The sequence below is a fragment of the Cricetulus griseus genome, assembly GCF_003668045.3.
Source record: "Cricetulus griseus strain 17A/GY chromosome 1 unlocalized genomic scaffold, alternate assembly CriGri-PICRH-1.0 chr1_0, whole genome shotgun sequence".
NCBI lineage: Eukaryota > Metazoa > Chordata > Mammalia > Rodentia > Cricetidae > Cricetulus > Cricetulus griseus.
The window spans coordinates 91282600-91310523 of record NW_023276806.1 but is presented as its reverse complement, the minus strand read 5'-3'; the positions used below and the strand labels follow the sequence as shown (position 1 = coordinate 91310523).

Sequence of the window (27924 nt, the reverse complement as noted above, 5' to 3'; positions counted from 1 at the left end):
TTGATCAACGGAATGAGATAGTTGCCTCATACTACTACAAAGCTTTCATTAACTCTGTGATCCCATGGCAATTATCATTGAAAAAGGGTAATTTTGATGATTGCAATGAAGCTAAAAGATGCCAAGTAGGCTGCTAATCATTGCCCGAGACATTGGTGCCATTTGAATCCTTAGTTACAGAATTCTAACCTTAAGTTTAATTACCATCACGTGTGTCTGATTCTGGGTCCAGAGACAATGAATCTCTGATTTCAATGGCTTTTAGTGCAGGTACACTACTTCGTTTAATTTGATTCCATTCCAAACATTTTAATTTCAATACTTTTTATTTTGTCCTGTTGCTCAGTTCTCCAGATTGTAATGCAATAGCCTAAGTACCTAAGAGGATGACAGATACATTTCCATACCTGAATTATGCTAATTCCTCTCTTAGTTTTAACTGGTCTAGTGGAGGATAAAAAAAGACATTTTTATTCATTGTTACATTTTGGAGGAGGCGGGCTGTATATTATGACAGACTGCAGTTTAAATACATAGGCACACTGTCGACACAAACATCGCATCCAATTAAGCTGAGCAAGCCTTTAAATGACATAGAATCTTTTGCTGTTGTTTATTCACTAAGAAAATGAGGGGCATCAGACTAAAGGCCTCCTGCTGTCAGTTATTTTGAGTGGTGAATAAAGACGGCCACTTCTTTAGATACCATCACATTCATTTGCTGAGTCCATTATTGATGCTGTAATAGAACAACCTCTGTTGGGAAAGAATAGCTTGCTGAATATTAGGATAATTATTTTATTTAGTAAGTAGAATAAGTTGGTACAGTGCTGTTAATTCAGAATCGGAATTGAAGATGTCTTATATATTTAACTTAAATGACCAAAGCTGTAAATTCCAAAGTAGAAATACTTTATACATAGTTTATATTTGGTCTTTTAAAAATGTTGATCTGAACAAAAACTTATCTTTCCATTATATTAAATGGATTTTCAATTTCAAGAAATTAATGTAGAAGTTAAGGCACAGTGAATACTACAATTGACCATGATAAAGTGTGAACAATTTTTAATATTTCTTGACCTCACTGCTTCTTTTTAGTCTGGGTGAGGATTTGGCAGTAGCACGTGGACGTCCATCCTAAGTGGTGAATCATTTCTAGTGTAAAGGTTGTAATGTTTGTCTTTTACACATAAACATTATGGTGAAGTGAGCATCTCCTTTATCTTGTGTTTATTTGGAAACATTTAATTTGAAAGAAATTGTAATTAAAATTTAAAATCCCAGGACCATTTGCAAATTCAGTTGCTATTTTAAATTACTGTGTAGTGTGTAAATTATATTTCTAAAATTCCAGTGAAAGACCTGGCTTTGTGATATTTAGATGGCAATGGGAATTTTTCTTTCTTTTCTTTTATTTTTTTAATTATTATTTTTTTTTGCATAATAGACACTGGCAGTGATCCAGTGAAAACAAAACAAAATGCTCAGAGCAACCTCAGCTTGGAGACACCAGCATCTTTTCCAAGGGTCAATGTCAGCCTCCAGCATCTCCCAGCAGCTCTGCAGAGACTCTTTCGCCAGCCCTGTTGTAAATTCACTGTTGTAGCTTCATCCCTTAGCTTGTCTGACATGTCCTGGCATTTACCTTCTGTGCCAGACAGTGCAAACCAGGGTGTCAGCTTGGAACTTAAGGAAGTAGACTGGGAAATGGGCTTGCTGTGAATCTCAGGAAAGTGAAAGTGATGCATAACTCATGAGTAACATATGTAAATCTTACACAACAAGGAAAAATTTTTTGTGGACCTGAGCATGCAAAAACAGAGCAGTGGAGTGCTTAAACATGTTTGTATTGTTGACTAGGCAGATATTGCCACACATATGCAGGTACCCACCCACCGGCTGTCCACAACTCCTAACTCGCCATAGGGCTTGGGATGTGAGAGTGATTGTTTTGTCCATGGGCAAAGACAATTGTCTTTGTGATATAAGAATAAGAGAATTTCTAAGGCATGTACATTACAAGATGTTGAGGTTATTAAGCCTCTTTTAGGAACTGCTGCTGGTACTCTGTAGTATTACTTTTTCATGTAAAGCATTGGTACTAAAAGGCTCCTCTTAGAACCAGCTTATAATGTTTGCACAGTAGAATGTAGAGGACTGGAGAGGAATTCACTGAACTCATAATGCACCGCAGTCTGTAGATTATCAGTCAGTCAAGGAAAACACTGCTGATTACCCACTGAATTATGCATACAAATATTTGCAGCATCCTGTGTAATTAACTCATACAAATAAATAATTACTATAATGGAGATTGAGTGAATTTCCATATATTTCTCCACTCCTAAAAAAAGATGTCATCCAGCTGGTTCATACCATTATTTTCCTTAAGGAGAAATATTTGAGATACAATATTAGCCCCATGTATTTTCCCTGGCTTTGGAAAATCTAGAATAAAATATCAGTTCTTTTCTTCAAGGATCTCCACATGTTTTTATGTTGTGATATATCTCTGTTTAAATTCCATTAAGTTGATCTATCATGCTGTTCTTCTAGCTGGGGAGGGGGGGTGCAAGCAGAATACCATCACACATTACCCATAGAAAATACTTCACAGCTTTTTAAATCCCAAAAACATGTTTTGAATGACTGAAATTTAAAATATAAGGTTTTTCTTGGCAAAGACTACAACTATTCAAGTTTTCAGATATGCAGTATACAGATATTTGACTCAGATTTCGGAGAAAAAAATACTTGCACATTTTGTAATGAGATAAGTACAAATTGAATTTTACATTATCTCTCCTGTGTTAATCTTTTGACTAATACAGTGATACCATTCTGTATCTGTAGTTAAACTCTTGTAAGTGAAAATGTTGATTGTAAGTGCTGATGTTATTTTTTTGATGTATACCTGATAGCATGTGCTTCAGAAGCAGAATGAGATGTTTACAGTGGATTCAGCTTGCTGAGTCACAGCAGCTGGAACCTTTCCAGCTGTGAGATAGTTACATAGACAATATTTGATCTAGCTGAAAGCAGAGTCAAAGCCCAAGGAATAGAAAAGAAGGTTTTGTTGCTTATTCTTGTGTTTTCAGGAATAAAAGCTGCTGTGAGGATCCAGAGGCTGCCAGTCATCAGGCCACACCCCTCTCCCGGCAGATGGTCTGAGGGACTCTACTCTGTATCTTTTTGGGGAACTCTGGTTCTTTTGCTTTTGCTCAAGGCCTGCCTGCTGCTTGCTCCCCATCTTTTTATATGTCCCCTCTTTTCTCACTTCTTGTTTCCTCTTCCCCATCTCTGTTTCTTCCTCTGTATTCACAGCTTGATTCAAAGTAGGGTTTGTGGTTGGTGATTCATAGACTTCCTGTTACTTTAAAATGAAACCCAATCCCCAGTAGTGAGGGTCATGAACCATCAAAGCAGTGAGAAGCAATTAACAAGGATTATAACTATTCTTTAGAAAGGTCTTCATTTTTTGGTAGGAACACACACACACACACACACACACACACACACACGCACGCACGCACGCGCGCGCGCGCGCGCGCGCGCGCGCGCGCGCACACCACCCCACCCCCATGCTCTTGTATAATGCTTTTTCCACTGGATTAGTCTGGCCTTTGTGCCTGTGTGGGCCTTTGAATCAGGCCTGATTAAAACTACCTACTCCTTGCTTTCTGTGTGAACCACAGAGTCTTGAACCTATGTTTAACACAAGAGAATCTGCTGCTGGAACCCATAGAGTGATGATAAAAACCAATCTTCAATGAGCTAGTGAATTGCAGCTTGTAGAACCAAGCTCAGCATATTATGTGACAGTAAATGTATGTTGTTATTATGTGTTCCAAAACAAATTGTTGATAAATGATAAGCCTTTGTTATGGCACACATCTTTGTATTTGGAGATCAAAGTCACAGCTCAGAATCCTTAGTGTTTACTTCTTTAGATTTATCTAACATTGTTTCTCTGATCAGATCTGTCACATTAATCAATTGGTTATTTCATAAAATGTCCAGTTGTCAAAGGATGGGCACAAAAACAAAGCATTAAGAATATATCATCTGTCTTCTTTCTATCAAGAGATACTGTGGTATATTTGTTCTTACAATTTTGAGTCTAGTCACTTTATTTTTGATAGCTAAATTTATCCTGTATTGTAACATAATATACATATGTCTCCATTGCTAGTACTCCTCTGACTTTATTTACATCTTCAGTAGTATATACTTGTCTTTCATGTAATAACTAGATAGCTATTTGTAAAAAATGTTTCAAGTGCATTTGTGTCATTTTTTTGCTGTGGAAATATTTCTTTAAAATCTTTCCCAATCTCTTTAAATAATTCAAATAATGTCAGAAAATCCTTCTTAACATGCTATGGTAAGCCATTACTAGAAATTGTAATGTGTGTGTAATAGAATGAACAAGTTATATATCTTTTAATATTTTTACACACTTTTTAAAAAGATTTATTTATTATGTATTCAGTGTTCTGCCTGCATGTATGCCTACTTGCCATAAGAGGCCACCAGATTGCATTATAGATGGTTGTGAGCCACCATGTGGTTGCAGGGAATTGAATTCAGGACCTTTGGAAGAACAGGCAATGCTCTTAACCTCTAAGCCATCTCTCCAGCCCTGAACAAGTTGTATTTATAACTCTACTAGTTATATTTCTATTTATAAAATGTTTATGCTTATGCTGTTTGTTTAACATGTAGTGAATAATTTCAAATTAGGTTGGGAAAAATGAAAATTAACTATAAATACCTGTTATAAAAAGTGCTACTAAAATTCTGCATTTCTGTGGGAGGATTTGGAATGTTGGCAGAACATAGACTAAAGCAGGAGTTGCTATATAGTTAACTCTATTCTCAAAGTATATTTCTCAAAACTTTCAACTAGGCAGTGGTTATTAATAGTAAGTAAATACTTTGTAGTATATGTCTTACAACATAATTCTCCTGCGCAGACTTAGCAACTTTTCTGAGTGGTTCCAAAAAATTAAAGCCATTTTCGCTTTTCTTTCAAACTGGCACATTGATTTGTAGTTTGTAGTTTTGGCAAGATGTAGTTTTCTTTCCTGGAAGCTTTTCAAATTGTTCAGAATCATCTTTATTAAATTTATCAGAACATGGATTTGCTAAATGACATTTACATTTAATAATTACTACAAGTATGCACGGAAGAATGGTTGGGAAAACCGGCAGATATTCATTGATGGCTATGTATAAGCCCCTAAGTAGGGGTTAGAAGTACTGTGCTTTTGCCTCTTTCTCCTGGTGCCTTGCCCAGAGCATCACAGACTTTATAAGTTGGATTTAAATACATACATGGATTATATCAAGTCCTTCTTCCTCTAAGGGTTATCACATTTTCCGCATGATGTGTTTTATTCCAATTTTCACACATTTGTCTGTGTGAAGTCTGTTCTCAGCCATTTTTTTATTTTTGTATATTGAACATTTTGTAAGAATCAGCTTACTATTTTTTCCTTTAAAATACTGATAGGCTTTAATAAAGTATTATATAGGAAGACTAAATAAACCAACTATTTGCATGTGAATTCCCAGTTCTATTTGTGTTTTTTGTTTAGCTTAGCTTCTAGTAGTCAGTTCTTATGCTTTACTTTTTGAGGACATACAGTTGCTAAAACTGGGAGCTGAGGACTGATGATAGAATGAACTGCTTTCCTTTAGATTAACTTTGTTTGCTTTTGGGAAATTCTAATGGCAATACATGCATCTGTTCCAAAAGTGGGATCTTTTAATAACATTTGTATTATATAAAACGGGAGGTCTAAATTCCAGCTACATTCCTCGTTGTTTGTAAAAAGCTTGGATTGAAAACAGGGCATGTGTTTTGGATAGTGGACAATGGCTATTACCTGTGAATTAGGAGGTCAGAGGCCTCTCTATGACATGGGTGTCTATTCACTTAGGATGGAAGTGGTGAAGCTCAGGATTTCCTTTCTCATGATGGAATCAGTGGGAAGCTGTGCAATCTAAAATCAAGCAATTGTTGGGTTGGCTTATCACTTCAGTTTCTGCTCTTTTGACATTCTAAACTGCTTCAGTGCCAGTTTCTTTATACTAAGGTTATGAGGTTTACTTGTTGATGGATCTGGAAACCACTTCAGTTAACTAAATAGTTACTGTAACTTACTCTGCTCACTTACTACAAGGAAGTGATGTTAACCAAGCCAGTAAACCCAAGCATGAAGTCCTCAGATCTTCAAACTCCTTGGCAATGAAGTCCTGCTTCCATTGCTGAGAGAGGAATGAGCTAGCCTTCCATTTCTCTGAAGCAATACTTGAGCTAACTGTGTTTAAGAGTTTATCTATAAAGGCAAAGGAAACCCTTTTCTTTGCCAAAATCGTACAGAAGCATACATTGTAGAATATGTGTTCTTTGTTTGATATCAGGTCACATAGCATTAAAGGAGACAGAAGCTAGAGAAAGCATATTGTGCTAGGTGGGAAATGAGATGTAAAATGGAAAGAGGACTTCTTGGCCTCTTCCCTACATCTTCAAGTTATTTGAAGTATAGCAGAAAAAATAAAACTTTAAAAACCTAACATAGATGAGGTTCATTTTAAACTCATGGCACTTCTCACAGGTTACACCTTGCCGTTCCTGGTGGGTTTATCACACTTCCTGTCCATTTTCAAAGTACTTTTCTTCAGTGACAGAAGAAGAGTTGCACAGATTGCTTCTGTTCCGTTTTCGTCTTGATACATCAGTTGCACTAGCCAGATCTATTCTTCCCCTGGCTTTTCTTGATCTTTTAAAGTCAGCTTTCATTGTCTTTAAGCACTGTGTTCACTTTCACTTTATTGCTGGTTTGCATTTTCTGGGCAAGGAAATAGGACTTACCCTTAAGGGTCATTCCATACTTACTAGGTATATTACAACTCCTAGCCACCTCTTCATAGAGCAGTGGCTCTCAGTCAGATGGCAAGATTGACCAGACTCACAAGAAAGAGGAAGGAAGAACTGCTTGGTGGCCATCCTAGCTAGACAGAAGGAGCCCCTGAAGCAAAGGTTCCTAGAAGGTAGCCCCTCGATTCTGTTTTGTCACTGGTTTCTGCACTGTTTCCTCCCATACCTCTTCAGTTACCCCTGTAGATTCCTGTCTCTGAGATTGATGCCAGCTTGTGATTTGATGCAAAGTCCCTGCTTTTTGGTCAGTGAGCACTGTTTTCCAAAGTCTTCAATAGCTTCTAAAAAGGGGTAGAATTTAGTCTCACCTGAAACCTGGGATTCTTAGAAGTACACCAAGCCACTGGGCAAGACAGAGTTGTGGTTCTAAGGTGTTAAGGAGCTGCCATCTTATGTAAGGCCACATGTCATTTTTCTTAGGTGTGACTCCAAAGTCTAGAGGTTTGCTTCAGTATTGTTCGGAAGCACTGTCCACAGCTGGAGAGTGTTCTGAACATGGGAGAGGTCTGGAAAGTTTGCCCACAGAGAATTCTTGTTTTCCAAGTAGGAGATACATTGTTATACTAGATGAGCTCCTCTGAAGGATCCATTGTAACCGTAACAACAGAGGTCTATCTCCCCACCTTAGCAGCCCCTCCTTCCTTGTTTACAGGCATCCTGCAGGCCCCTCTTTGCTGTGCATGATGAACAGAGTTGTTTGCATTCCAGGATACAGGCATGCTATGAGAGTTTCAGGCCTTACAGTTGTTTTTGAGGTAGAGTATAATATTGTGGGATCTGAATTCCACATGGACCAATTAAGTCAGGCTATTTAGCATATCCATCACCTCAATTATTGTTCACCACAATAAGACTATGCACCATGTCTGTGTCTAACTTTTTTTTTTTCTTTTTGTCACGGTCTGTGTTTGTAAAACAGTAATAAAAATGACAGAGTAGTTCATCATGTCACATCCCGTGGCTGGTCAAGACCATGTGGTTGCAGCCTGCCCCATGTTAATCCCTTGAGTCAACAGTCAGGGACATTCAGTACTACACTTGAAATATTTTTAACGTGTGGTATTTAGAATGTTTAGAATGTCAAAGGATCCTTTGTCATGATCTTCCTCTTGGGTGGTTCAAAACATATCTTAAAGACCTGCCTATCATAAGACTCTTATAAAGTGCTTTGGAAGAGAAGGAGCTTAATTTTAAGGAGGAAAATCATACCACACACTTCAAATGGTATATCAGTCAAATAACCTTCAAGAAATTCAAGAAAACAGTATGTTGTTCAATTTTGGTTGTTTTTCTATGAACAAGAGACTGTGTTTGATGCTCCCTTAGGGAGCCACACCTTTCTCTATCATTGTGTTTTTCACATTTTATGTTCAGATGTAAATGATCGAAGAGATAGCATAACCTGTTCATATTTGTCTTAGAATATATTAAATTCAGTTTCTATGGCAACAGTTTTTAATTGGCAAATCCTATTCTGCTGGTACTCTCAGCCTATTTTTCTGGGTACATTGAATTGTCAGAAATGCTTCACACAGTAAAAGTTAGACTTGACAGTGTTCTTTGGCAGGAAGCAGTTTCATGGGCCAGGATTTATTTTATTAAATAATTATCTGTACTATGTTTGCAAGGTTGGTTGCTATGGCGATTATGTGTCTATCTTAGTACTCTGCCCTGTGTCAAGAAGCCAGAGAGAATTGGTGTTTTTGTTGACACTTTAGGCTTACTTGAAAATAAAATAAAATAGCATTTGAGCACACACACCCCAAATCTATTTAAGCAGTGTTCAAGGTGTTTCAGTTTATTTTGGTTCCTCTTAGTCATGACTGTAGTAGTATAGGCTAGATTGATTTTTCAGAAACACTGGGGTTTTGTTGTTGTTGTTGTTTTCGTGTTCATCTTGTACCCTGTCTCTTGAATCTGTGTGGTACAGGATGTTGAAGCAGGTATTTGGTAAGTTGGACTTGGCTACTGCAGTGTTACAAAAATAGATTAAGTAAACAGACACAGCAGGCCAATGCAGCTTGGATTCGGAACCCTCCTGAGACTTAGTATAACTTTAATAGGCTGTAGTTCTAGAGAGAACTATGAACCTCTAGGGTGATTTTAATATTATATAATGCAGGAGGAGCTGTTTTACAGCAAAGAATCGGGTGTTATGTCTTTTAAAATCATTTCACCAAGGTATATCTGAAAGCTTCAGTTTTTAAGCTATTACAGTCTGTTGTGGGCTTCTTTATTTATTTTTTGCCTTTGCTATTTTTATACCTCTGCAGTAGCATAACCCTGCACCAAGCACAAGGCTGCTTTGGAGTTGGTGTTGAATGTAAAATTGCTATTAAATGAAAGCTAACAAAGTAAATCCTTGGAAAGAAGGAAAATCTACTTTAAAGACTCGCAGTGTTGAAATTAACATCCTGATATAAAAATTAGAATATAAGTAGATAAAATAACTACTTCCCCCTTCAAAAGATGTGACTGTGTTCAGCAGAGAATCAGAGTGTTTGTAATTTCTCACTTTACTCTCTGCCACTGCAGATGTCTGAAAAAGAGTCCTTTCTTAAAATTGTTACATCTCCTCCTTGGATTTGTTCCTTTTATCAGAAGTCATGGAAAACTTTCATAACTGAATATTTCCATTTTACCTCAATCAAGTTCCATTATATATTTCTAATCGATATGCTTCCTGAATAATTATGACTATCGTAGCCTAATAATTATATATATTCATGAAATAAGTAACGTGTATAAATAGCCACATTTTATGGGTTGATTTGGCTTATGTATTTATTTCCAGTAGTCTAAGAAAAATAAGGTGTTATGAAGTAATAAAGTATTAAATCATATTTAAAGACTATTCTACAGAGGAGTGCAGAAAGCAATGGAGATGAGGTAGCCTATAACTCCTGCATAGTGAACCATTTTCAGAGCTATGTGCCCTAGACATTACTCTCTGATCAGTATGAGTCTGTTAGACTGTTCATGCTCTTGTAGCTTAGCTTTCTGATTTTAAGTATTCAAAAACAATACCGAGGAGTTATGGCATATAATTGACCGTGTTGGTGCTTGAGATGAAATTTAAACCACCTTCTCTGAGCTGACCTCTTATACTACATTGGCTGTCAACCTTAGTATGCCTTTGTTGACTGTTCAAGTAAATAGTAACCCTGATGAAGTGGATATTTGTCCACTTGGGAATTTTTTTTATCTAGATTCTTCTCATACCCACACTGTACAAATAGTACTTGGGAAATGAGTGCAGAAAGGCTAGTAGCTTGTAGGCTTTAATCTTTGGCTTTTTAACCCTCAGCATCCCAGTCTAATAGTTGAGAGCAGCAGTGCAGCCAGCTGCCTTCTGTCTTCTCGAATAGTTCCCAGGCTGAGAGATGTTCTCTTGATTTTGGAAGTGTCAAATTTCCTGTTGTTATATCTTCATCTAAGCCAGTTTGACTTTGAGCATCACTGCCTACATACACTATAGGGAATAGTGTCTTCATGACAATATATGCTATGTAAGTGTTTCAGATTTATTCAGCCTTGGAAACTGCCATTAAATTCCTGCCTTTCTCCTGCATTTCCTTTTCCTCCAGCTTCTCATATCAGTAAACTTTCCTTCCTTCAACTTTGCCATTTGCATTCGAACACTTGGTTCTTTGGACTTTGGAGTATCATCATGAGAGCAATAATTTGTCTTCTAGCTCCAGAACACTAGGAGAGCTGACCACTTTTGAGTACTTATTCTCTGCCTTTAGCTCTTACTCTGATAATGTTTTGTCTTTGCAGCATACTGATAGCATGTGCCAAACATCATCACCATGATAGTTTCTAAACGAACACCTTGATAACACTTCAGGGTGCTACAGAGTATTTATGAGAACTGAAAAAGCCAATTGACCAACAGTGCAGACATCCTAATTTGGAAGCACTGAAAAGCAGTATACAGTTGCCTGAGGCAGGCAGACTGTGCCTGTCCATTCCCACCCCCCATCTAATAGGCTTGCAGCAAAGCACATTTGGAAAATTCAGAGGAATCCATTCCAGTTCTATTTTGGTAGGCAAGGCAAATTTAGAGAATTGGTAATGAAGTACTGCTGGTCTCTACTGTCATCTCAATGAATTGCAAACTCAAGCTTCTTTTACTGAGTGTGGATTACAAATAGAGGGAGAATCATTGAGTCCTCTAATTTTGTTTTTAAAAATGTATCTGTTCTCAATAGAGAGAGTTGAAGTTTATACTTGGCAGTGTTGGCAAAGTGACTTAACTTTACAGAGTCAGACCCAAGGAAAATCTACTCCCCCAAATCCTGGTACCCAGTCCCCTCTACCAAAGGAGCCATTTCCTTATTACTTTCAGAAGGGGAAAATGACTATCTGTGGTGCCTATTAGCATAGCAAAAGTGTTAGTCTCCAGGATCTCTCAGGATCTACCACTACCTGTGGCTTTTCTTAGTTCTTTTCAGCTCTTCTCATCCCACCCAGTACCCCAAACCCCTCCAAATCGTGGGCTTCCCTCCCCCAGCTTCCCATTTCCTTATAACCCTACTATTTCAGCTAGGCTCTCTGTCTTCCTCTCTTGACTCCTCTCTCTGTCTCTTGCCCCCTCTTGGTCTCTTTTGACCACTCTCTTTGTCTTCTCCCTCTTTTCCTGCTTCTCTCTCCTCTCGTGGCTACATCTTCTTCAATCTACTACTTTCTCTCCCTGCTCTGGACTCTTCCGAAATGCCTCCGGCTCATTTCTCTACCTCCCTCATGTCTGCAATAAAACAAAAACCTTCCTCACAACCATACTTTGGAGCTGTCATGACTTAAGTTTATATATTTAGTTCCTAAACCCTATTTGTATGTCTGGTGTTGAAACCTCTGGATGGGGCATGAATGGACCCCTTTTAAGGGGCCCAGCCTCTCCTAAGCAAACCACGCTGCTGACTTGTCTTTCCAAAGAAAGGTGCATACAGATCATTTATTTCTTCTGGCTTCTGCCAATCACCATATTTGACTCCAAATTCCAGAGTCTACCCCTTCACCTAGTTCTTCCCTCTACTGCTATACTTCTCCACCAAGACTCCGGGGTATCTCTTAGTCTGTCTGGCTCCTGGAGCCTGCTTCACCCTCCTGGGTGCCCTTCACAAGGAAAATCTCTGGCTCTCCCTCCACCTCCTCTTTCCTCTTCTGGGTAAATATCACCCCAGAACTGCTTTGTATCTCTTTGTCTCTGCCTGCTGGAGCCTACTATTGTTATAAAAGCCATGACTCTCGCCCTACGGGGGACCCTATCATATGGACAGGGAATGCCTCTTCTCTATGATTTGGGACATGTCTCTCTGACAAGTCTCTCAGTCCACTTGGAGATGTCCCACACTCAAATTCTTGTCACCAGGACACTTACCCTTTTCTCTCTCCTGCTTTTCTCCCTCCCCATATGTTCTCATCTCCCTCCTGAAGCTTAGTCTTCTCCCCCTAGGAGCTGCCTGTTCCCTGTCCCCCTCCTTGGCTCACCAGAGCCTGCTGTTTCTTCTTCTTTATACACTCTTAGGCCTGCATGATATTGAATTCTTTCTTGGGTGGGGTTCCTGTTTGCAACCCTTGTTCCTCATGTCTCTCAACTTCCTCTTGGAGCTTATTGGAATCCTCCCTGGTGGTGAGTTCCTGTTTTAGACCCTTTCTCTTTTCTCCTTGGACCAAGAGATTGTACTAAGCCTTGATGTCTGACAGCAAAGGCATGGCCTCGGTACAGCTCAATAGTCACAAAATGGCACACATGATTTCTAAATTCTCACATATTCTAACAACTTCTGTCACCACACAAGCCAGTGACTCCAAAAGTCTGTTATTTTTAAGCTTTTTATCTCTATTCTTTTGTTCTCTGCTTTCAATAAAAATCTCTTAAAACTCTCACAGGATTTGTAAATTTTTTGGATGTGGCTTTATATCCACAATAAAAGTTACCTTAACAAAAAGCTGATAGTTAAAATCTGCCTAGGTAATCCTAATTTTCTATATCATACTATATATGTAAGTTGGCTCCAACTCATGTTCAGAAAAATATATCTGCTACCACATACTATGTATGTAACTTGAATCTAATTCTTATTTAATAAAATAGGTGTTTTAAATAGCAACCATGTTTTTTGCCTCCATCTTGGCTGATGACCTTATGAGGATGGCAGCCATCTTTACTAAGGTTAAATGAGAGTATGTACCATGTAATTTCACCATCATCTTGAAGCCAACTAAGCCAGTAATAAAACTAAAACTTCTTAGACCTACTGGGCCCTCTTTTTACTGCGTCTCTCTTTTAGACCAAGGAGGCAACAGTAGGTCTTCAAGATGTTTTAGATTAGGATGAATCTTTGTATGTTAATGGAGAGTTGAAATTTACGAATGACAGTAGGAGTGAAGTGACTTTGCTTTACACAGTACACTAGAAACAGGAACTCTGGAAAGATGGACCTGAAGGTGAGCCTTAGCTGTTCTTCTCACCAAAGCCCTACTTGGGACTGGGTGGGAGTGGGGGGTGGGGAGGTGAATGCACATGTGTGTGTGTGTTTGTGTTTCAGTGTTTATTGCTTTGTGACTCATTTTATGAAATAAAATTCCATGCATCTTTCTGAGACAAAAATGTAGAACTGAAATTACCAAGTGGCTGAGTAACATTAATAATGGGTTACAAAGTTCAGCCACATGAGCCCTTGGTACATATTTACATTTTATTTCCTGTACTGCTTGAGAACTCAGCAAAAGAAAATGAGTGGAATTCTTTTGAAAGTCGGTATGCTCATTCTACCTCTACCTCTGCCTCTGAATAAACAACTACCCCAGAATTTGTGCCTTTGCAAAGCACAAAAGGAGAACAAAACTCCCAGTGTTAGTCATTAGTTTTTGAATAATAAATGTCTGATTTAACTTTTTCTTAACCACTTTCTATTTTAGTGCTCCCTGGCAAATTACGTAAGAGCCATAATTGGGTGAGCTGTAATCTCTGGGCAGGGAGATCACTTGAGAAGAAGGCAGATACGTTACAAAAGCAGTGGCTCAGAACAGCTCAGTGTTCTGCCAGTACTATGGTGTTCCTATGGAAGGCACATACTCCAGCGAGTTCTAAGTAATCCGAGAGGTTCTATATGATGCAAGCATATTCCCATGGAAAAAACATCCAAGGGTTCACACTTGTGATTTGGCCTGTTTATGTCATATTTAAGAAGTGGCTGGCTACAATTTTCTTTCTTCATGGGATCTATTATAAATGGCTTTGTAGTTTTTATTTGTGCAGATCCAGGCGAGTTGCATTATTCATCAAAGGATAATCCTGGTAATTTCTTAAATTAATAATTTGAGACTTTTCTGGTGTGTACAGTGTCAGAATGGCTTTCCTGTGCTCTCTTGCTCCTCCTCACTTGATTAGTTCAGGCAGCTGTTTTGCCTTAGGTAGTTAGATAGTAAAGTACCACACAAACTGCTATTAACTCTTGGATTTGTTTAATGAGGGCAATCTTTCTGTACCCTTAGGCCATTTCACCTGGCCTGTGTTCCTGACATCCAAACAAACAAGCAGCTGCAAAGACACCAAGCAAGGGGGTAATCTTTGCCTATATTTATGACCCTTACTGCCAGTTGAGTTATGCCTACATACTCTGCTGTAACTCTCTGACCTAGCTGCCCTAAACAAAGCCTTCTCCCTAACCAGATTGGTTTATCCACAGTCACCTGACACTCCTGAATGTTCCCACTCATAGTGTGGTCTAGTTCTTATTTTTATCTTAGCCCGAAGGCCTCCTGGCTCTTTGGAGTCCTTCCTGGGAAAGGACTGTTCAAAGAAAATGCAGGTGCACAATGAGTATCAGCCCTGGATTTGAGGACTGAACTGTTTTGCCACTCTCTGATCTTGGGCAAGTTATTTGCCCTTTCCCACCCTTCTTCTTTTTGTGGTAAAGCATTTAATGTGGGGTGGGTCTCATGCAGCTCTTGTGGGGCTGACTGAAGAAGCTTTAAAAGTTCTTCACCCCCACTTTGTTTCCTTCAGCCCTGTGCTCTACTGGTGCCACAGTGCATTTTGCGTTGCTAATTTTCTATTTTTCTGAAATAATATTATGCTGTTTTCATCTTGACCCTGTCTTTTCTCTTTTCCTTCTTCCTTCTTTCTATTCATTTCCTTTTTTTTTTTTCTTTTCCCCTTACCCTTTTGTGTTCCATTCCCTTACCTGATACCTTTTGTTGGTCAGTAAATACAAGGGAAAAAAAAAACAAAAAACTAAATTTCCTAGAAAGTTTGAGAATTATATATTTTATTGAGACTTGTGTTCATCTAATTTTGCATAGTAGCTCATGAAATGGGGTAGAAGAAATGGTCTTTGTGCATTAAAAATGGTTTTAGATAAAAGACCTGTGGAAATATATATACTATGATACATTTTCTTATTTATGTGTTGAGTGTTTTGCTTGTATGTACATTTGTGTCATATCCAAGAGAAGCAAGTGTCAGACCCCCCACCCCCCGGACCTGCAGTTATGGATGGTTGTAAACAATTGTGTGGATGATGGGAACTGAACCCAAGTCTTCTGCAATACCAACAAGTGCTATTAACTGCTGAGCCATTCCTGCCCCCAGAATAATGTATTTTTACAGCTCATGTAGTGGAGCATGTTTTTAAGTGTATTAACATTGAGAAAACAACATAAGGAAATATGGCAGTATGGAGTGGGCTCTCAGGCTAATACACAGAGATAATAGCAACGTGGTATTTTGAAAAGCAAAGTACAAGGATGTTATGTAGGCAAATCCGTGTATAATTTGAAAGTTTCATTTCAATTAAAAAAATCTTTAACAAAAAAGTGGGATGAGTAAATTCCAATTTGAGATGCTCTTTCTCAGTTATTGAGGAGTCTGTTTCAAAAATGAATAATAAACTTGTTGATGATTTGTAAATTTTTACTTAAACCTATTTAAAGCATTTTTCCCACGTTCATAGTAATCTTACTAATATTTTTCCTGAATAGCCTGTTGAATTTTATATTATATGTGTTTTCTCTTGGGATTTGTGAATTCTATTACTTTCATCAGTTTCCCACGTGGGAAAGAACTTAACCTAGCTACCCCACAAGGAAGCTTGGTTTATTAGAACTCTTGCTTTGTCCACAATTTATTTAAAAAAATAAATAAATTGAAAACAGTAGCTCCAACGATGGTACAGACAGTGTTCCTTATAAATTAAAAACCATTACTGTTAAAAATGAAATCTGAAATCTCCTATGAGCCTGGAACTTATCTTGATATCCTCAGGTTTTTTGTTTGTTTGTTGTTTGTTTGTTTGTTTTCCAACAGTGGTGGAAAGTAAAGGAAGAGCCATGGTTCAAACCCTCACTGAGTAAATGAATGAGCATGTGAACCTGATAAACATGTTCACTGCTGAAGTATACCCAGGCACTGCTACAGCTGGAAGAACTTTTAGCAAAGACTTAAAAAATTTTTGGAGGAGGTGACATGTAACCAGGGTCTTTGGCTCTACTGACAGGTCAGCCTAGAAATGACAGGGGTGGGTGGGTGCAGAACAGTTTATATCTGAGGATACGGGATACAGACATATCTTGTGCAAGGGCTTAAACATGGTTTAGAGTGGCCTGTAGACAGGGTGTGTGCACATGCTCTGCTTCCAGTCAGATACACATTGAGTTTTCTAAAAAATTTTATAGTTCATATGCTCATAATGATTTAAAGAAATGCAAATAATATAGTGTAGGAATATATGTCTTCATTTCCTATCTACATAATAGTGAAATGGGGTTTTACCTAAAAATGACTAGTAAAGACAAACTAAAGATTCTTCTAATTTCTCAAATAGGCCACCTGTGTCCTTTGATGCAATACCTGATGACCCTGATATGACTAGAACCTCCTAATAGTATACTTACCCTTGTTGTGAGCTTGTGGGATATATAACTGTTGGAACCTTATTTCCTTTTTGTAATGTGATATTAGTAAAAAGTATTTCAGAAACTTGTCATAAACAGTAGGTCTTGTGAGAATAATCAGACACTTAGTTCTGATCGGATTGACTATAGTTATCTTGAAATGAAAATTAAAAGAGTCTTCTATCCATTTGTCTTCCATGGAGTGTTAAATTGATCTTAAGACTTCACTTCTGTTTTCGAATCTATAATATGTCAATATATTTTTATGAGCATTTATTGCAACTATGAAAAATTTTCATTAAACATAAACAAGTTGTAATTGAGCTGGAATAATCAGTATTGGCTAGTTAACATAGGAATTACTGAAGACCTGGGTGAGTAGCTAAACTGTGTAGGATTTTTTTTATTACTGATGTATTTGGAATATATGTCCTGATTACCGTTTTTGAGGACATTTCAAACAGAATACTTAAACTAGGGTAGGCACATTGGTGAAACTGTTGCCTTCCTTTTCTTTTGTATTTTTTCTTTTCATTCCCTAGAACAAAGTGTTCAGAAGTAATTTTTCATTGTGGAGCTGTACACAATTGTAGTAAATTATTGTGGGGAAGTGAGGAGGGTGTGTTTTCCCTGTAGGAACAGAAGAAGCAATGTCATTGAGCATGTTTTGTTCAGGTACAAAGTTGGTCTGTCAGAAAGAGACACTGGTGAACCAATGCTGAACACTGTCATCTCACCTTCCCTTCCTTCTCTGCCGGTGTCCTTTGCACGGAGCAGTAGCAATTAATGCTGGGCTTGAGCAGCATTTCTGAGCACAGAAAGTGTCAAATGTATTTTCAATTAGGGAATCATATAGGCTTACGGACCACCACTGGAATATGAGGGGGTAAAGAATCTCCTATTTGGCAAAGTTAACAATGTGTGTCAAGCCTGAAGAGGAGTGTGGTGAAGTAATTTTAGTAAAAAAAGAAACTAAAACTGTTGTGTGTTTTAGTGTAAGAAATTGTTTAATCATCAAATCTTTGGACTAGATATGTTATCACAGCTAGTAGATGGTTTATAAGGAAAATATTAACATTATTTGGTGAAAATATAGAATATGGATCCTTTAAAAATTGTCATGACTAAATGATGAGTATCACTTGAATATGTATAAAGAAGATTTACTTTCCTGTATCTGTAGACATATTATGATCTAGCAGGAATAAACATAGTGTATTTGTCACATAAATGTAAGTGGACTTTATCAAAATGTTTCCACTCTGATTTTCTTTAGTTTCTTTTATATCCATGAATAAAAAGCATGCCCCATAAAACTTACCATGATGTATTTTTCTCTATGTTATATTGTATATGTATGTACATATATAATATGTATACAATTATATACTTTTATATAATTTATATAATAAAACTTTCTATATAATAAAATTATATGCTTTTATATAATTTCAGATGTATGCAAATCAAAGAGGTTCATGCAATAAATGGATTATTCACTCACCTCTTGGCACTCCACATTTCTTGTTGAAATGACGAGTGTAGAGTGTTACTCTAACTCATTGGCTGGTTCTCCCCTATACTCTACTTGGGTGCTGTTGGAGGGCAAAACGTGACAGATACTCTGAAATTTAGAAGTACATGTAATTTTTCCATCATATGGAGTAGTTTGGAATACTATGTGGATTAACTTCCAAAGTTAGTAGCCTACATCTTGAAACATTTTTTTCCTTTGCAGAACTCAAAAAAGTTTGAAACCGTCATTTAGTTTTGACCTGCTTTTGCTAGAACTGTTTGTGGTTTTATTGTGAGGTGTCAGTGATTAGGTAGTCAGAGTTCAAGATGAGCAAGAGTAATGCACTTGGTAGGAATGTGTATCCTAGTGCAGTAGCTAGGAGCACCTGCTCAGCAAATAGACTGGAGTGTACTGGGTTCAGTGATGTTTGTACATACAATCCACATATACCACCTATGCTTCAACAAATGTAACAGAAACTGTCAAGTACCTGTGATGTCAGAGCATTAAGTAATCAACATCCATAATGTGTTTGGTATAGTGCTTCACACAGGAGCATCATGTAGGTTTTATTATTCCTTTATTGTAATAAGATGTGTCTTTTGGCTTTAAATTGGTGCTTTAAGGAGGGGAAGATATAAGATGGAGGTTTTATTTATATATGGACCAGGAGCTAGCATGTGTCTGTAAACAGTGAGTTAGTAAGTCTTCTAAGAGATGGATATGAGCAGCAGGTATGCATTTCACCTGAGTTTACCTCCTTTTAGCTCTGCCATGTTATAATCCACCTAGTAATGGCACAGGCATGGGTTGTGTCCTGTTTGTGAGGCACTTTCTGTTCTTCAGCTGGAAAGCAGGCCCTGCAAACACACCACCAAAGATTATTATGTAAACATTGGACTTTTGGATTATTAGCTAGTTTGATTTGAAACCCATAAAATGGCACAACTATTTTGGCCATAGTTTGGAAGTCTGATAGTCACTATGCTGAAAAATAATTGAAGCAATTGACAAAAATAATGTGAATGTAGCGATCTGGCATTTCCAGTTTTATGATGCTATAAAAAAGCAGCCAGCACATGATGGACTGGTTAATGGTACTGGCACCCATCAAATGTCACTGGACTTCACAAGGTCGTAGAGACTCAACTTTGGTTCAGGGGTGCGGTGCAAACTGGATCCATTTTGGGAGCCAGGATTGTGGAACCAGGAACATTGATGGTGCTGGAAAAGCCTCCACAGCGTTACTGTCTATGGCACAGAGTCCACAGGTATAAGAGAAAACTGTTTCTTTGTATTCAGTGCTATCAGAGGCAACTACAAATAGATCTGGATTTCTGAGGATGACTGTGCAGATGTAACCTGCTGTCACAGTTGCATGTGTATGTGATCTCTCACAAACAAAAGCTGCTGGAGGAAGACATGATATTTTTGTCACAAGAATGTCTGTGATTTGATGCCTTTTCACTTTCTCCCCCTACCACTCAGGCAGCCAACCCCAAGCTCATGCATTCAGAACACTAAGCAGAGGTATAGAGTTTCACTTCTGTCATTTCCAAGATGATTAATGCAGTTGTGCAATGCAAGCTCCTGAGCACTCTGGGAAAGCCACAGTATCCCAGTGAGGTAGAGTGCCTTGATACTGCGTCAGCAAGGAGGGTATTTTGGGATATTGTAAATGTCACTATTGGTTTTAATATACAAGAATCTTAATCATCAAACGTTGGGAATGTTCTACAAAATAGTGCCTAGAACAGCTATTGAGTTCTGAAAGTGGCTCTTTAAATAGCTTAAATTATTATCTAAATTTTCCATTTGTGACCCGGTTAGATATTAATGAGGACTGAGTTCCTTGCATGGTGAATGAAGCCAGGATTCTTTCAAGTAATGATAAATCATAAAGTCAACAGGCTGTGTGTGATTGTATATGTGTGTAATAAGAACATTGCATAGGACCAGAAAAGAGGAAAGCCTAAATTCCCAGCGCATTCTATTTCAGCTGGATATGTAGTCTATGATAAACTAATTGTAATAAGGGCATAATTTCTCAGTAACCTCTAGTAAATATCTTAGCTTTTTGATTTTTTTATTGCAATGTGAAAAAAATAAACAATGAAACTCATTTAGTCATACTTAAGAAGTTTTTTAAAATTTGCAGCTGTTGTTGACTAAATTAGAAGAAATAACTGGCCAACCACCTGCTCTTTTTCCTTTGAGTTTCTCCATACAAACTTAGTGCTTTATGTTTGAGGGAATGTCCAGACTAACCCCCTCCATTTAAAAAGGTAAAATGTTTAAAGTACATATAGTTGACTTTAGATCATCATCTATTGCTAATCATATGTATCCCTGTCCATGCAGAATGAATAGACTGAAGTCTTAATCTCAGCGTGCATTTGTAAATGAAGTTTTTAAGGATAGAAGTATGAGTAAATGAAGCCACGAGACTAGAATGCTGATCTAACAGAATCATGTCCTTATAAGAAGAAATGCCAGAGGGCTTATAGCAGTGGTGTTTCTGTTTCCTTCCCTCCCTGTTTCTCCCTCTCTTCCTCCTTTGTTCCCATCTTCCCTCCTTCTCTCTGACCTCCTCTTTCCATTCACACGAAGGGAGGTGATATGGATCCAAAGACAAAGGTGTCCGTGAAGAGAGTTCTGATTGAAAACTGGATAGAATATAACTTCACCCTGGAATTTTAGCTTCTAAAACTCAGAAGATTAATTTCTGTTTAAATGATCAAGACTGCAGTATTTTTGGTATGGCAGCCCCAGTGGACTAATAGAGCCTCCATCATATTTCACTAGTTACAAATCAGTGGTTGTCTCTCAATTGGTAGTCATCCCGATGACAGCCACTGTTTGTCCCCAGCTGGTCATGATAGTGTTAAGGGCAGCTTGTGCAGCCCAAACACTTATAGTATTATATTCTGTACAACAGCATTTATATGTGACTGTAATTGCCAACAATGCTGCGGCTGAAAAATCCGGAGTGTCTTTTTAGGGTGCAGGTACTCTTGCAAACCAATGTAAACCATCCATGGGAGTGAGTAAGTCATAAAGAAATACTTATTTATGAATTACAGTTCAGTTTGTTTCAGTTGCGTTGATTTTTTTTGGTCTACACTTGCAAAATCGCAAGAAATGATTCCTAATGCTAATTGAATGCACATCTATCTTAAACAAATTGCAGGATTTACATATGGGTGTTGGAATGTTTGGACAAAATACAGTTTCTTAAAGTAAATCATGGACAGTTGCAAATTTCCTACCACTGAAAGCTAGCACTTAAAATTGTAATATATGTTAGGGACTGGAGCAATGGCTCCACAGTTAAGAACGAGTTTGCAGAGGGCCCAGGTTCAGGTCTTAGTACCTGAACATAATTATTCAAAATTTGTAGCTTCAGTTTCAGGGCATATGATGCTCTCTTCAAGTTTCCATGTCCCCAGGCATACAGTGCACTTATATACATTTAGGCAAACAAAAATAAAAATATTAAACTGTTAATGTCACATACTGTATTATTAGTAGCATAGAAAAATAGACAGTGAGGTTGGTTCATAAGAAAACATTTCATGGAGGTGAGAAGTCACATGTCTTAGTGACCAGTGCCATTAATAATCTTATTTTGGGAAAATATGTACCAGTTTGGGGGGGGGGAAGAAACCTGGTAAGAAGTTTCAGTAGGCAACTACTTGGTTTCTCAGTCAGATTTCTGGCCAAGATCTGTGTAGTAAATGCCTCCGAAAGTGCTTCAAAAGCATTGTGTGTCTCTGCTGTTCCAGAGGAAGTACTGGTTTTGTGTTAACCACTGAAATAAATGGTTTTAGTTTGAGGAGCCTTACTAGAAATCGAGTGTTGCCAGAGGAAGCTGGAAAAGACTTCTGAGGTGGCACCCCTATAATTTGTTCATTGCCTCCCTATTCTAGAGTCTACCCAGATCTGATTCGGTAATTGTGTCTTTTTAGACACTGTTTACATAAACCATAGTAATCCTTTTATTTCAGACTAATGAAAAACAATCAAAATATAATTTTGACCTTTTTTCTTATATTATTAAATTTATTCACCTTGTAACTAAAGTGCTGTTTAATTTTTAATCGTTTAGCAGGTTTTTAAAATAGTATGTATCTATCTATCTCTCAGGAACAGCATTCACATTTTTTCTGAATTCCTGCCTCATGGTTCCCTCACTTTTATCCTTTCGGTCTTGTTGGTTGTCTGGCTCTCTCCATATTTTACATCTCTCTTCAGTACCTGTATCATGAAGCACATCCATAAACTTTGGAACTTCCTACATTTACACACCCATATGATTGTTCTTAAGTGTGTTTTACTGATGTGTGAGGGTGAATAAACAATTAAACCAGGTATTTATTTGTTTTAAGAACTAAACCCTTAGCTTAAGCATAACATTTCACTTCTTTTAGTCACAGGTTGATTGTAGTTTTTAAGCTAAATGAGCTTGTCCTTCAGTTCTGATGGAATGAATCTTCATGTCAGAACTTGTGGTTTAATGCCCTCCGTCACCATGTTGGTTTCATTCACTTGAATGGTGATCTGAAAATGAGACTGCACTGGAATCGACAGAGGCAAAACACAAAGCTCCCACATGAACAAATGGAGTAGAACAGAGTTTTTCTTTGTTAGGTGGCGATCAAGGAAGGAACAGCCTCTTCATTATTGATGATTGGCATGCATTGTCACTGGGTTCAGTGCTTGTGTTATTTTTAGTACTTTTTAAAGATGCAGTGCTTAAGTGAAGCATTTTGTTCTTACTTGAAAATTTTAAAGAAAGAGAGGACAATATTCAGAGTTATTAACGGCCAGTATGCCGGTTATCATGTATAAAGCCAGCCCTGTCTCTTCTCAGCTTCCCTTATCACTATGGCAGAGAGGCTGCCTTGGTTATTCTGACAAGAAGATATGGCCCCATAGAGATTACTGAATACCATGAAGTCACACAACCAAGTAACAGTGCCGCTGCTTAAAGCAATCTTGGTACAGTTTCAGCATAGGTGCAACTACATGTGTCTGTGAAACCCAAATACAAATATATTTTATGGTCTGGGAAGTGGGTTCAGTGGACCTGCAGAGTATACATAGGAACCTAAGTTTGAGTCATAACACTGCAGGAAAAGCTGGACTTACCTTTAATCACAGTGCTGAGGGGAAGGAAAGGAGAATCAACCCCTCAGCTGCCTGGCCAGCCAGTCTAGCCAGTAGGTGTCATCCAGATTCAGTGAGAGACACCATCTCAAAAGATAAAGAAAAGGACAATTAGTGTGAAGACATTGGACACCTGTGTGATTACGTGCACACACACACACACACACACACACACACACACACACACACACACACACACACACACACACACATCTGTTTTCATGTTTTTAAATCCTAGCAACCCAATTTAATGTGTGCGGAGGTGACAGAGTTAAATGATTGAGAAAAGTAACTCCTACATAAATCTACAGATGTGAGTTTTACATGCTATACAAATTGGATTTTAGACTTATAGAGTGTATTGTCTTTTTGTACGTTTTAGAGTGCCAAATACAAGTGCAATGAATGTGTACATAGATCTGGCCTCCCAAATCTCATTGCATTGGTGTGTGTGTGTGTGTGTGTGTGTGTTTAAAGGCTTGTGATGAATTTAAATTATTGTCTGGCCTCTGAATAAAAGCATCAGGCCAGCATAGCTCAAAATAAATACTTGCTGTTCAATTTAATTTATATTCCATCATGTTCATTGGTAGTAGGATGTACCACTGTTGGCTTTACCTTACTTCTCAAAGGAAGTTATGTTGCTGGTGGGTTTTAGTTGTTTTATGTTTCTAGACTTTTAGGTAATGCTCTAGCATGGGCTGTTTATTCTAATTTATTCTTGATCTTTTTATTTTGGGGGCCACAGTCATTCATTGGTACAGTCAGCACCAAACCTATTTTGAACCCTCTGAAAATCAAAGTTTATAAAACATTTCTTGCATGGATTACTGTTACTTTTTCTGTGTATGTCAATGCAAATTCCTGTGGCTTTGCACATGTCTTGTGTGGTATTTTCTGTTGTGCCAGAACCACCTAAAATGGTTATTAAAATTCACATCCCTGAACCCAACTTGTGGTCACAGGCACATTGGTTTGCCAACTTGAACTTTGGTGGAATCCTTACCTTAGTCTGACATTTCTCCATCTGGAATGAGTAGACGTCTGTTTTGGTCTCCCCAGGAAAAGTCACAGGACAGAGAGGATGAACAGGAATGACCTCTTTAAAACATCCCCACAGCCTTTTGAATTTGAGGGACCAAGACAATAAAATTAAGAAATGCAGTCAAGTGATGCCTTTCCCCCAAATTAGCTCTAGTAAATGCAGAAAGGAAGTCATGTGTCTGAGCTCTAAATTTCAAGATGGATGGATCAGCAAAATGGCTCAGCTGGTATAGATGCTTGCTGTCAAGCCTGACAATTTGAGTTCTGCCCAGAACCCATGTGATGGAAGGAGAGAACTTAGTCTCTATAAGCATGCTGTGGCACATTATAAACCACTTTTTATAAAGTTTGAAAGGATGCACTGATGCAGAATTTATAACCAGCACATAAAAATTCCTTTCCATTATTTCAGTTCAGGCTATGTTCCTAGGTAGAGGAGCTTGGGATGTGTGGCCAGGGAAGGTATTTTAAAAGAACACCAAGGAAAACAACTGCTAGTATTCATCTGGTTCAAGGCCAGGCTTTGTTGGTGCTATTTATGGAACCAAAGAAACTGACCAGTGAACTGACTGCAACTGAATCATCTGGGTGGACATACCCTTCTTTCTACACTTTAATTCAGTTTTAGGAAATAATTATATAATAATAATAAGAAGAAGAAGAGGATATTGAGAAACAGAAGTTCTCCTTTGTATACAATTCTGTGGACATTCCAATTGCCATGACTAAGCAGATATGTAAAAATTCACCTCCAGTCATTGTTGCGCTTTTTTCTTTTGTCTGTTTGATATGCCATTAAGCTGTTCTGAACAGAGAGCTCAGGAATTAAAAAACTTAGTGTCATATGCCATTTGCCCTGCATAAACTAGGGTCTGGGCATGGGATGCGTAAATTGAGGATATGACTGCTCTGAGGTATGGTTGAGGGGAAGATTTTTTACTGTAGATATGAAGGAGAGAATACCCAGAGGCATCTGGAAGAGTCCAGAGCAGGGAAAGAAATTACTACACTGAACATGGCCAGCAGACTGGACTTGTCCATAAGGGGCATGGAAAGTGTGAGAGGAAGACCAAGAGAGTATGGGCAAAGGAGACCAAGAAAGAGGAGTAAGAGAGAGGAGACTCAGAGGAAGACAAAAAAGAGACAAAAGATCAAGTGCAAAGTGGATGCATGACCAAAATGGCAGGGCTATATGGGAATAAGAAGCTGGGGGCCCGGAAGTCCTGGGATCAGAGAAGTTTAGCATAGGCCCTGGGGTCAGAAGAGCTGAGAAAAGCCACAGGTAGTTGCGCAATGAGAGAGCCTGGAGGTCAGCAGTCCTTTTAGTGTGCTAATAGACACCACAGAAGGCCATTTGTCATTTCTGACACTGATAAAGACTGGCTTCTTTGGTAGAAGGAAATAGGGGCCAGAATTGGGGGAAGTGCTATAGACTGCTCACAGTCCTAAACTCACAGTACAGAGACTTGTGCTAAAAGCCTTAAAAGGATAAGAACCTAAATAGAGCATTTGACTAACAAGTGTGGGAGACTTTATCATAAACATCAGTTTTCAGAGTTAATTTATGCAAAATAAAATTAAACAAGAATTTACCTTTCTGTGGCTTAAAAATAAGGGTGAAGAAGGTTATGGATAGCTTAATCTTTGTGGTATCTTATGAACAAATAAGTAGTTCTGACTAGATACACCTGTGGAAAAGTTGTCAGTGGCATGTTAAAGACTTTAATAAATGCTCTGATGATTCATCCCAGGATAAATGTACACTTATAGTTATTAGGCTTTAGTAATTTATTCTGCTTCTGCCTTTTTTTTTATTGGCAGTTCTTTGCAAGATGAGCGTGTCCAGCTCCGATTATTTTCATAGTTTGGGGTCATATGACAGTATTATCTTTGAAAGACTAAAGGTTCATTTCTCACCAGTATTTGATTATCTTTAAATTTCCATTGCTGTGAGGACTTGGTAGTTCACTTTTCAGCCATAAAATTCCTAATGCATGGGGCTTGTAAAATCTCAGCAATTTTCATTTTATTTGTTATGAGGTTCATTTGAAGGCATTTCTTGAAGAAACAATGTTCTTTAAGTCCTCTAAGCTAATTTGTTTGAATTCAGTATACATAAAATAACTATAATAAACTTTCATGAGTCTCTTCATGACTTTCTGACGTTAAGGATGTTAAGAAAGAAGACATTGTAGCCAGTATTCAAGATTTTTTAGTTGCTATTCTATTTTAGACTTTGTAATTATAGACTTTTAAACTGGAACTAATAACACTGACACTATTACATTGATGGAACTTTCTTCAGCTATTGAACTTTTCAAATGTCTTAAATCCTCATTTTGATAATACATTTGTGGTTGAATTCATTACTTTTTCTTAATGTGTTAAAAATGGTGTGAATGGTAAATTTTATGGAAAAATCTCATAGATTTAGATGACTCATTTGCATATCATTTCTACAATTAACTAATTTTATTTCATTTAACAATGGTGCCTGCTTCTTTTATCTTTCAGGGTCGTTGCTCCAGGGAGAACTGCAAATATCTTCATCCGCCCCCACACTTAAAAACGCAGTTGGAGATAAATGGACGAAATAACTTGATTCAGCAGAAGAACATGGCCATGTTGGCCCAGCAAATGCAGCTAGCCAATGCCATGATGCCTGGTACCCCGTTACAGCCCGTGGTGAGCATGCTTTCATCCCCATCCCTGTCTGTGTGGCCGAGTGCTCCATGTCTGTGCTGAAGCAATGACTGTATGTGAACACAGGCAGCAGTGGTGATTGTCTGGTATTCTCAACCCTGTGAAGTTACTTACCTTAGGACTTTGGCGATTTCTGGCCTACCATTGCTTCCCCTACCACTCTTTTCAAAATTAATCATTTAACTTGCAGGTGTTAACCTGGTATTTATTAAAATAGTCATCAAAGTCAGTTTAGTTAAGATATATTCTATATTACCTTTAGAGGCAATAATAATATTTTACTTAAAAACAAAAAGGAAATGGATATATAATATTCTTTGATTTTGAAGCTGTTTTTGTCTTTCTTCCCTCATTGAAGAGAATCCCTGTAGTTTTCTTTCTCAAAAAGGAGACTTTGTGAAAAACTTAACTTGAAATTACTTTGTTTTCACAAAGGCTAGGCAGTTTTCCACAGAGATGAGTCATAACCACAGGCTTGGAAGTCTTATTCGAAGAGAACTAATCAAAGACAGAACTCCAAAGGCCTTTGAAAATGGCTAGATTTGATAAGCTATGAGTGATCATAGATATTTAATATTTTCCTAGCTGTATGCATGGGTAACTTGCTTATGAATACACATACCTATTTAAATGTTTAGAT

General features: G+C 37.9%; 1 protein-coding gene across 22 annotated transcripts in view; it reads left to right on the top strand.

Moving 5' to 3' along the window:
• The window catches only part of Mbnl1 (muscleblind like splicing regulator 1), a 143745-nt gene that overhangs the window by 82714 nt on the left and 33107 nt on the right, over positions 1-27924 (top strand). For all 22 annotated transcript variants that reach the window (XM_027391681.2, XM_027391696.2, XM_027391680.2 and 19 more), the window contains one exon: positions 27096-27266. In XM_027391681.2, the coding sequence (XP_027247482.1) occupies positions 27096-27266 (171 nt within the window). The remainder of the gene's footprint in view (positions 1-27095; positions 27267-27924) is intronic.